The sequence below is a fragment of the Mesoplodon densirostris genome, chromosome 18, assembly GCF_025265405.1.
Source record: "Mesoplodon densirostris isolate mMesDen1 chromosome 18, mMesDen1 primary haplotype, whole genome shotgun sequence".
Classification (NCBI taxonomy): Eukaryota; Metazoa; Chordata; class Mammalia; order Artiodactyla; family Ziphiidae; genus Mesoplodon; species Mesoplodon densirostris.
This window is the reverse complement of record NC_082678.1, coordinates 42,071,474-42,083,222: the sequence shown is the minus strand read 5'-3', so window position 1 is coordinate 42,083,222 and position 11,749 is coordinate 42,071,474. Positions and strand designations below refer to the sequence as shown.

Sequence of the window (11,749 nt, the reverse complement as noted above, 5' to 3'; positions counted from 1 at the left end):
ATAATGTCCCATTGTGTGGACACACCGCAATTTGTTTATCCATTCATCCACTGATGGATAGATACTTGACTTGTTTCCACTTTATGGCTGTTATAAAGGACGCTGGGTTCTGACGGAGGTCCAGGGTGGTTTGGGTGGGTGTCTGGGTGAGACTGCTCCACCCTTGCCTTTTGCTTTGGGCAGGGTCCTCAGGCTGAGGCCTGCACAGCTCTGCAGAGAAAGGGGCTGCTGCTGAGGACAACTTCTGGCCCAGGGACTCTGAGAGGCTCAAGTCTAGGCAGCCTGCTTCAGGGCCTGAGTGCTACGCAGAGGGGAGGGGGGCATGCACCCCACATGGGTGCATTCAGCACCACCCTGGGGCCTCCAAAGCTGGCAGGCAGAGGCCCTGGCATATTGTTGCAGGAGAAGGGCGGGGGCGGGGGGGAGGCGAGAGAATGGTCTCATCCCAGGTCTCAGGGGAGTCCCTGGGGTGGGTGGCCAAGTTAGGGTCCTTGGGTTTGCACAGGAAAGAATTCGAGAGCAAGACATAGTGAAATGAAAGCAGGTTTATTTAGAGGGACATGCATACCGTAGGCAGAATGAGGACCTTCTCAGAAAGTGAGAGGGCCTTGGGGTGTGGGGTTATTAGTTTTTATGGGCTGGGTAATTTCATATGCTGATGAGTGGGAGGAATATTCTAACTATCTTGGAGACGGGGTGGGGATTTCCCCTGGCATTGGGACACTGCCCACTTTTTGGCTTCTTATGGTCTGTCTCCGAGCTGTCGTGGCGCTGGTTGGCGTGTCATTAACATGCTAATATATTACAATAAGCGTATAATAAGGCTCAAAGTCTGCGGGAAGTAAAATCTTCCACCATCTTGGTCCTAACCAGTTTTTGTCGTATGCTCAACGGCTGTGACATTCTTTTAACGGTTGTACCCTGCCCCCTTACCTCCTGTCTCATTATCACTCATGCCCTTGCCCAGGGGGCACTGCAGGAGCGGTGTTGCCGAGGAGACTTAAGCTGCTTCTTGGGCAGAGGACATTGATGAAACAGTGAGGGCCAGAGGAGGGTAGCAGAAGTTTCCACATGGCATCTGGAGCACACAGGTTCTCCATCCCATGTTAGACACCTCCAAAGACCCCCAGATATAATGGAGAATATGCCAGCCTGGGCAGGTAGGAGAAAAAGGCCAGTGTCATTTGGGTCCATATTACTCTGTCTGGACTTTGCTGCTGGCAAAGACGGAGGACTGTGGTTTGTGCGTGGGTGGCCTCTGAGCTGTGTCCGTTTGTCCTGGTTGCCAGCCTGTCTTGTGGGAAGAGGAGTTACCTCGTTTTATCACTAGATGGCATCCATCCAACAGGTTGGGAAGTCGTGTGCAGTCCCCCAACCCCTGTCCCTTCAGAAAAAGGATGTTTTTGAGAAAAAGTTCAGAGAGGTTAGATAGAATATTCTTATCAAACAGGCACTGTCTTTGCCAGCAGGCAACTAGGAAGATAGTCTGTAAAGTGCATCATAGACTAGCTTTACAGCCCCACACAGGATCGCTATCACATGAGCAGTTTTCCTCCTCTCAGTCACTTCATCCCTCTCTCTGCTGTCCCAAAGAGATGGGCACATAGATGCCAGAGGTCCCATCATTATATGAGTCCATCTGGCGGGGGGTGGCGTCTATGTTCATTATGAGTGTTTTACTTCTGACATTTAGAGTCTTGCCACTTTTTTAAAGATTTCCAAGAATTTCCATTAAGTGACGCTCACCTGTTTTTCTCCACCTGTTCAGAATTCACTCACCTGGGTAACTTAACCAGGTTAAGCTCCTCTCATTCAACTTATGGGTGGAAAAAAAAATCCCTAAATGGAAACATGGTCTTCCTGTCTCTTGCTGACCAGCGTTTCATCCAGTCAGGACACCTTCTGCTGGGACTCCAGTTCAGGAGGCTGGAAAGAACTTGGAAGCGGCTGCCGGGAGCTGGACAGGGAGGGGAGGGTGAGAAGGGCCAAGCAGAGCCTCTCAGAGACACAGTGCTGAGCCTACTAGAGAAAAGGAACTCACCTAGAGGGTTAGGGTCAGATATGGCACCTTACCAAGTAGCTGTGGTCAGGTGACTGGTCAGAAGACCTGGGTATCCTGGCTCTGCCATTTACTTGCTGTGTGGCCTTGGGCAAGCCACCTAACCTCTCTGAAACTCAATGTTGCAGCTGTCAAGTGGAGAAATAATCATACCCTCACAGGGTTGTCGTGAGGATGAATGAAATAGGATGCCAGGCGAAAACATTTGATATATATGAGGTGTGGTGAGAAAGTACACACACGTTAGATGGCAATAGTGGATCATGGGTTCTGACAAAGGATCTGCCAGGTGGACTGAGCAACCTTTGCTCACAAAAAGTAGGGGCAATCCAGAGGCATGCACATTTGTGAATTTTTAGGATGTTGTTTGGCTGTTGTGTAGCAGGAACTCGAGGTGCTGAGTGAGGTTTTGCTTCAGGCCCTGGGTCAGGAGCTGCTATCTCCTGGGCTGGGCAGCTGTCTTTCTGGAAGTCTTGGCATAAACAGGGCCCAGAGGAGACTCTGCCTTTGTGGCTGGGCTCAGCCCAACCTGGACAAACTTAAAGCCTTAGCAAGAATTGTCCCCCTCACAAAGCTGCCCACCTCAGAACTGGCTAGGGGCCCAACCTCCCTGCCACTGGTCCTCAGCAGCTCGAACCCAAGCCGGTCCCACCCTGGTCCTGTGCACAGAGCGGGGCTTCGGGGGTGGAACCCACTGACTGCTTTGCCTTTTCTCCTGGGCGGCCTCTGTCCAGGAAGTCCCAGGAGCACAGCTGACTTGGGGGAGGTCTGGGAAAAATCGCCTTGCCTTTTGGGGGGGCCGGGACGGGGGATGAGTCGTCACAGCTGAGAAACTTTGGAGATTTGGTAGATGGCTCTAGACGGGGGCAGACGCTCTTGGGGCGGCGTCCAGAGGGTTTGTGCAAACATTTTCTCGCCTTAGGAAGAGGAATGCAAGAGGAGGCCGCCTGTGGTACATCTTGGACCGTTCAAGCAATGTGCCAGCACTTGTGATCACACAGCGAGGAAGATGAGGCCGGAACCGAGCCGGGCAGGGCCCAGGAGTAGGAGAGTGGGACCCCTGCCCGGAGCCCACACACTGCCCACGGGCATCCCTGCCACCCGGGGGGCCAGGCCTCCCCCCTCCCCTGGGAAGCGGGCTCTCCAGACCCCTGCAAGGCCCTTCCTGGCCCTGCTGCTTCTGGTTTCCATCAAGCAAGTAAGAGCCGTTTGTATTATTATTGTTACTGTTATTATTATCAGTTGTATGTATTTTCTGACTGTAGAAGCACTTCAGGCCTCTTGTAGGCAATTTGGAAAATGTAAAACAGTATTAAGACAATAACGATCAACCATAATCCAAGCATTCAGAGGTAATCACTGTTCATATTTTGGCATATGTTCCTCAAATCCTTTTTCTATGCATTTTTTTTTACACAGCTGGAATGAGGATGCAGAAAACATGTTGTATCCTGGTCTCCCCTTTACATCATATTGTAAGCATTTTCCCATGTCAGCGTGAACTCTGCAAAGAGCATTTAGAATTCCTGCATGTTTCCTCCTGTCCACTTTCATCTTTCTTTCAGGTTTGAGTTATTTAAATTGAATGGGTGGAATTTTTTTCCCTTCCTTCCTTCCTTCCTTCCTTCATTGCTTCCTTCCTTCCTTCCTATTATGAAAATACAGAATGCTAATTTTTTACAAAAATAAACTTACCAAATCCAGAAAAGCATAAATAGAAACTACACATGACTGTAATCCCACCACCCAGAGATCACCCTCATTCACATTTTTTGACTTATACTTAAGACATTTTTCTACCATTTATTTATGTATAGTTTTTTTTAAAACAAACATAGACTCATCCTATAAATATTTTCTTGCACTATGCTTTTTTCCTTAACAAAATACACTAATATCACAAACTAACACTTTCATGAAACAGTTACTATGCCCCAGGTCTGGTGCCAGGTTCGGGGCCCTTATTATCTCATTTCATGCACTCAGCAACCCTGGGGAGGGAGGTTCTCCTGTTAACCCCATTTTACAGATGAGAAAACTGAGTCTCAAGGAGGTTGAACTTTCTTCCTACGTCAGAAAATGTAGCTCCATGGCATGATGTTTAAGGTCTTCAGGGATGTATCATAATGTATGTAACTATCTTCTTTAGTTGGGCATTCTTGGTAGTTTGTTTTATTCTTATCCAAGGAGACGAGACCTTTGCCCCTTCCCTTTTCAAGGTTCCTTTTTTATACCGGGCCATGATGTGAAGGAAATTCAGTTCCATTCACCTGAGTAAGGAAGTGTCTTGAGAAATGCTTCTCTTCTTCCTTTGGTCCATGGGCAGAGTTAGGCTCTGTTTGCAGCCTCGGAATTCTGAATGCCTACTGCTCCCATGGTGGGAGGGCTGGGTGCCGGCTCTCATAAGTGTTCACCTTATCAGACTTTCTTTGGTGCTGGTCCAGAACCAGACAGGCAGAAAACCCCTACCAAATTCTCTGTATCCAAGTCCTCCCAGAGGCTGGCTTCAAACCCTCACAAATGGTAGATGTGAGCGCAGACCATGGTTTCATGGGATTCTTGCCATGGTGGCTGCCTCTTGTGAGTGACCAGAACATTCCTGAGGGGACGTGGCCTGGCCTGCCGCCTGCCCCGAGACTTACTTAGTGGCAGGGCCGTTGTTGGGAGAGTTGATACAGTTCTCTCACCCTTGCTTCAATTCTCTAGCTCATATTCAAACGGAGTATATTCAGCTAATTGCCTGGTTTTGTTCACCTCCTATCCACAACCATGTGTCAACTGTCTATCAGGTGCCAAGCTCTGCTGCAGCACTTGGCATTTTATCCTAAATCATCTTGCCCAAACTCCCATAATGAGCCTTTGAACCCATTTCACAGATGGGGAAATTAAGATTCACGGGAGTTACACAATCACCTGCAATGGTATAGCTTGTGAGCAGTGGAGCCGTCGCACCTACCCCCATCTATTTGCAGTCCTGTGTTCTTTCATCCCCAGCATTCCTTGGAAGCTGTTGACATACGAATATTTCTATGTGACAACAGCAGAATCTGCAGTGCCCCAGGCTGGCTTATGACACTGACCAAGCCACACCTTGGTATTTTCATAATTGATAACGTGCCTGTGAGGAGTGTCCCCTCCCCGCCTCCGCCACCCCGTCTGTTTTCAGAACCTCTTCCCTCTGTCTGTCCCGTGGTGTGTGTGTATATAATTCTGAAGACCCTCCTCTTGGTTACCCATCTTAAAACCCATCTTCTTTCTCTAGATGTTTATGTTACAAGGCTTTGCATAGATTGCCACGATGAGTTTTGCTCATCGACGCTGGCCCTGCATGGATATAAATGACCGCGATGTGCTTTTTGGCTGGAAGTCTTCATAAAATTCACTTGATGAGAAAGTCTCAGGGATGGTTTAGTTTCTAAATTCGAGCTGGGAAATGGCGCTATCTCCTCACTTCTCCTACCCCTCCCCATAACTCAGTTAATTAGCAGTTGCTTTGGCATCAAAAAATATAAACGCTCTAAGGCTCTTTAAGAAGTGAATGTGTGGCTCTTTCATATTTTGCTGATGAGAGTGTAAAAAGGTGAATATTTTTAAATAAAAATTATTTTTTTGGCTAGGATAGATAGTTTGGCAGTACTTTGTCAAAACCTTTTAAGAATGTATAGTCTATGACCCAGAAATTCCAACTCAAAGAATTTTTCTTAAGAAAACAAAGATGTGCTCAAATTTTTAGCTGAGAATATTTTCATTACAGCATCATTTATATTACCAAACATCTAAACAATGTAGATGTTCAATGCTAGAGGATTTAAAAAATAAATTATATCACATTCATCCATAGAAGATTATGGAGCTCTTAAAATGGTGTTTTAGAAGTGTAGTTCTTGAAATGGAAATATAGTCACAATATATCTTCAAGTAGGAAAAAAGGCTACAAAACAGTATGATTTCCTTTTGGGTGAAAATGAAAAAGAAAAGAAAGAAGAAAGAAAAAGGATGTATGTGAGTGCAGAGAGAAGAGTCTGGAAGGAGATGGTTATTTCTGACTAAAAAGATTAAGATTCCATCTTCTCCCCTTTTTGCTTGTCTGTTCATTTGTATTTTATTTACAGTGAAGTCTATTCCTTCAGTAACAAAGAGTAATAGAAGTTTTATTTAAAGCAAGTCAACAGCGGCTTTTCCCCCCTTTTCCCTGCTCCCTTCTCAGCCAAGTGTGTTGTGATGCCGGTTGCCCATGCAAGGAAAAGAGGAATCGAGATCAAGCTGAACTTTTCCAGCTAGAAAACATCCACTCATCATTACTTTATTTGGATTTGGCTGTGACTGAACTTGGATTTGCCTCCTGTGTTTTTGGTGTCGTTAGGACAAATACCTGGGAAGACAGTCTGAGTCTGTCCAGCTCTTCTAGACTGACCAGATTCAGTGCTTCTTAGGTTCTATTTTTTTCTTTTGACCATGGCTATTAGTCATGGCAAAGAGTAGGGGAATAGGAGAATGTTAGTCCAGGGACAGCTCACATATACAATTGATTTTATTATCTCTTCCTCTGCCGGGTCCTGGTGGATATAAACAGCACTTTATCCAAGAAAGGGTCTTTCTTTGGTGACGTGGAGGAACGTGGAAGCTGTTGATTTGGTTATCAACATCTCTGCTGAATTTGTAAAAATAATATAGTCAGTTATGGTCCCATTAGGATGTGTATTTCTTTAAACAATGTGTTCTTATGTTCCATTGTGCCTCTTGGGCCATAACTGAGAGAGAGATTATTACTGGAGACTTAAAACGCACTGGAAACTGAAACCAAGGGGTAAATGCCAATTATTTCGTCATCATTTTCATCATGATGACTACTTATTGGCTAATCCCATGGTTCCCAATTTGTGTGCTAAGGTGCCCCAGGGCACCGCTGTGAACTCGCAGGGGTGCTGTTAGATATTTTAATTTTTTGAGGGAAGCAGCGCTTCATTATTATTAGCCATTCCTTTGGATGATGTTGTGTCTTTGCAAAGCTGGGCTTCTTTGCAGTTGCTGTGATAAAAAGCAAGCACTGCACAAAAATCAGTGTGGGACAGGAGCACAGGTGGTGATGGCCAATCTGATTCTCAGGTCTGAGACGTTTTACAGTCCCCAGCAGGCACTAAGTTTGTTCGGGCCTACCTACTTAATTAGTGGAACTTTAGATATTTCTTTTGGCCTGGGGATGCTGTGGAAAAATTATTGAGACACGAAAGACACCGAGAGCTGAGAAAGTTTGGGCACCTCTTGTCCAATGATGGCCATACTAGCTCTTTTTCAGAAAGTTGGCTGTGTGATTCTCTGGAAAAATTGCAAAGCAACTACTCACAGACCCTAATGTGAATGCCATGGGATTGGGCAGGGGGGCATGGTGGGCAGAGGAGGGAGGGGGTAGATTGGACTAATTGCTCAGGAGGTGAAAACTAGCTACCTGTGGGGCTCTTAGATGGTTTTCGTTTGTTTGTTTGTTTCATTCTGTGTGTGTGTGTGTGTGTGTGTGTGTGTGTGTCTGAATGCCTTTTGGTGGACTATCTCCCCAATTTACAATAGCCCCACCATCACCTGTCCCACCTCATTCTTTCAGGTTACCTACCTGGCCCAGAAAAGCACTGAGTTTGTTACCCCTTGTGAGAGGAGACAAAGCCACAAAGCTGACTGATTTGCTGGGCGACCTTAGCCCAGATCACATATTTAACCCCTGCCGGGTTCATCCCAGCCCCCTCCTCACCCCATCTCTGAGCCTCTGTTTCTTTAGCTGGAAAATGTGGGAGAAAGAGGACAGTAGCCCCTGTGCTAAGGGCTGGTGTTCAGAGGTGAAGGGCTAGCTCGGCCCTCCAGGAACATACGGGTAGTGAGTGAGATGAACGTGTGACCCACCTATGACGGTACAAATTGATGGGTTGTGTGTGGGGTCCCGGGGCACTGCGGAGGGCTACTAGCTCCAGGCTTCAGTGAGAGACGTGGCCAGATGGGACCAGCGGCCATAAGCTTGAATTGAGCATTGACACATGAACTGGGAGTGAGCCAGGGGAAGTGAGTGTGGAAAGGAGGTGCCGACGGAAAGGGCAAAGATCCCAAGTCGTGGGAGATCAATGGGGGTTGAGAGACTTGGGATGGGTGTGGCTGAGAAGTTCATTCTTGAGCCAAGGGGTCCTGAGGGGAAGACTAGGCAGGGGACCCCCCGTTCTCAGGTCAGCCCTGGGGACCTGTCCCCCTGGAACAGCATGGAGCGGGGACGTGGCACCAGTGAGGAGGTGAAGGGAATGGGAGGCCGGCTTGGACAGGAGAGAAACGCAGGAGGACAGACTCGGGTGCATAGTTGGATGTGGGGGGGGAGGGGAGGAGTGGGGGACGACTCCTGGCTTCTGGTTTGTGGCTGAGAGGACGATGGTGCCAGAACTGAGCCACTAGGGGAGGGGCCTGTTTGGAAGCAGAGGAAGACAGGGTGAGACTGTCACTCGACTTAGGCCAGCCGCTTATATAATCGCCTTATCTTTAGCAGACGCTAAGTCCTTTAGGGCAGAGACTGTGTCTTGCCCATCTTTGTACCCCCTTAATTCCTTCCTAATGGAAAGCCTGGCACACAGTAAGTTCTCAATTAAAATGAGTAAATTGAAGAAGGGAAAGCCCCTTTAAAACCAAAACAGGGGCTTCCCTGGTGGCGCAGTGGTTGAGAGTCCGCCTGCCGATGCAGGGGACATGGGTTCGTGCCCCGGTCCGGGAAGATCCCACATGCCGTGGAGCGGCTGGGCCCGTGAGCCATGGCTGCTGAGCCTGTGTGTCCGGAGCCTGTGCTGAGCCTGTGCATCCGGAGCCTGTGCTCCACAATGGGGAGAGGCCACAACAGTGAGAGGCCCGTGTACCGCAAAAAAAAAAAAAAAAAAAAAAACCCAAAACAAATAGTTCAGCCACACAATTAGAAGTTGTTAGATAGCCCAATTATCTGGAAAGACCCAAAATGTATGCTGTATATCCAAGGTTCTATGGGATGTTGGAAAGAAAAAAGATCCCGAAGCCTCGGTACAGTAGCAGAACATCTGTGACCCAATGTCTTCAACTCTGGACCCACAGCCGCTGGGTGGGACAGTACAGGCCCTGCAATCGTTCTGGCTCTTCTCTGACCACCGCTGAGCTCTCTTAGCATGCTGCTCCTCTATTTGAGATCCACAGGGTCTTAGAAGCGTGCAGCTATTCTTCTGGTTGGTTGTGAAACGTCAGGATGGGCACATTGCGTCCTCTTGAAATGTCAAGCTCATTGAAGATTTTGAAAAAAATCTTTTGTGTTTGTTTCAAACCCAATATGACTAGATTATGGAGTGCATGTGAAATGTGTATGTATCTTGAAGATAGGACATAAGTTACCAAAGGAATGGTTTCGAGGTGCAGGCCATTATGGACTCATCAGTGGGAAGGTTTGAGAATCATGGTGTGAGATGATAACAAGGCCACCTCTGTGCTTGCTGCTAACTGGGGGTCACCATGGTTTTCTCCGCTCAGGTTACGGGATCTCTCCTGGAGGAGACAACTCGGAAGTGGGCTCAGTACAAAGAGAAGTGTCTGAGAGACTTACTCAAGGAAACTTCTGGTAAGTACATGTATCAGTTATCTATGGCTGTATAACAAATAGCCCCAAAGCTTAGTGGCTTAAAACAGTAATAACAATGATTTATTATCTCTCACAGTTTCTGTGGGTCAGGAATTCAGACAGAGCACACTGAAGATGGCTTGTGTCTGCTCTACAATGTCTGGAGTTTAGCTGGAAGACTCAAAGGCCAGGGGTTGGATTCATTTGAAGCCTGGTTCACGCCCATGTGTGCTGGTTGATGCTGGGAATCAAGCTGGGGCTGTTGGCCGGAACACTTCCATGTGGTCTCTCCATATGGCCTGGGCTTCCTCACAGCATGGTGGCTGGGTTGCAAGGACAAACATGACCAGAGGCCACGATGCCTTTTGTGACCTTGCCTTGGAAGTCACTTCTGCCATGTTCAGTTGGGTCAGACAGTTAGAAAGGCTACCTGCCTCCATTGTAAAAGAGCATGCGAGATGGGATATATATGTGTGTGGCCATCTGTGATAAAAGCCATCTGTCACAGCACACTGACCACCTAATCACATGACATGAGCCGCTGTTGTAGATTAACCCAGGAATCTACTGTGTGTTGAGGGGGGTGTCCTTCGGTCTCCCATGGTGTTAACACTTCTCTTATCCAGGTCTACATTAGGTTTAGAGCATTCTAGCTAATATGTGAATAGTTTGGTCAGCCCATAGCCTCTCCTGCCTACTACATGCTGACTCTTTGGGTACATGCAAATTCTTTTTTTTTTTTTTATTTTTTTTTTAAAGAAAAGAAAGGAATAAGGAGACTTGGCCCACTGCCTCTGAGACTGGGGACTGTGGGTGAAAGCTACCTCCTCCTTGTCCTCCTGGCTTCTTTCAGATCATTTCATTCAGGGACCCGGAGGTTGACAGGACACTAAAAACTCTCTCTGCCTTTTCCTGACCTGAAGGCAGTCCCAGCCTCCAAGCTATGCCCTCCTCCCTCTAAATAGTCCTTCAGCCAGGTGGGTGGCCACCAAGGCTTGATTCATTGCAGGAACCACTCCCACCTAGAGGAATATTGCTTTCTGAGGTCAAAGTAGGGCAGGTCCTCCTGATCAGGTGCCATGCTTTGGGCAGCTCAGCCAGGTGAGCGCCCACACACTGGGTGCTGACACTTGGCAACCAGGTCCATAGGGTGCCCCGAGCCAGCCCAGAACCCAGCAGAGGTCCCGATACCAGCAACCTGGGTCTTCACCCTGAGTGGCCCCCGAGTTCTAGCTTAATAGGGAGCCAGTGGTAGGAAATGATGCTTGGTAACCAGGAGTAAGGAGCTTGCAATACGGATGTTTGGGGTCCAGCCTGAAACCCCTCACTTGACTCTGGGGGGCCCATAAGGGTGGGGCTCACATTTGTCATATCTCATTGCCAAGCGCCAGGGTGTAAATCATACCCTGAGCTTGAGGTGCCCAAATATTTCATAATGATCATTGGATTAATCTTCAAACAGAGAAATCTGACCAGGGAGTGCTTGCGTCAGGTCCACATGACCAAGAACCTGGATCCTGCAAATCCCCTTATATCCACCGGTCATTTTGCACATTTCATATTAAGGGTGTTCCAGGATCTAACTGGAGAAGGTTTGACAATTATTTAGTTAATTATGGGACAGAAGATGCTGGCTGAACATCCAAGTGTCCTCCTGACCCTGAGTTTCTGTGAGAGTTCAGCTCATGTAAAGTAAACCAAAATCAGTGTGACGTGCACATTGACATAAAAGACTGGACCACCGCCAGGGGTCAAATTGGGTAGACAGAGCCACAGTGTGGGGCTGCATGAAGCATTCCTGTCCGCTCCACATGGCTCCTCATCCTTGGTCCGTCTGGAGAGTGTGACGCCCCTTGCTGGGCCCTGTGCAGCCTGCACCAGCTTCTGACGCCAGGGAGGTGGGTTCTGGGCTCCCTCCGTTTAGTTTGTCCTCTTCCTTCTGCAGGCACAGTCTGTAACGGGACCTTTGATCAGTATGTGTGCTGGCCTCATTCCGCTGCAGGAAACGTCTCTGTTCCCTGCCCTTCATACTTACCTTGGTGGCGCAAAGGTAATAAGTCTTATTGTACCAGTTTCTAACATTTTCCTTT

The 11,749-nt window shown here is 47.9% G+C and overlaps 1 protein-coding gene across 1 annotated transcript in view; it reads left to right on the top strand.

Annotated features, from left to right (window-relative positions):
• Nucleotides 1–3,068: 3,068 nt before the first annotated feature.
• The window catches only part of GLP2R (glucagon like peptide 2 receptor), a 46,031-nt gene continuing 37,350 nt past the window's right edge, over nt 3,069–11,749 (top strand). Inside the window, exons 1-3 of the mRNA XM_060081932.1 lie at nt 3,069–3,257; nt 9,572–9,659; nt 11,605–11,709. Of these exons, the coding sequence (XP_059937915.1) occupies nt 3,069–3,257; nt 9,572–9,659; nt 11,605–11,709 (382 nt within the window). The remainder of the gene's footprint in view (nt 3,258–9,571; nt 9,660–11,604; nt 11,710–11,749) is intronic.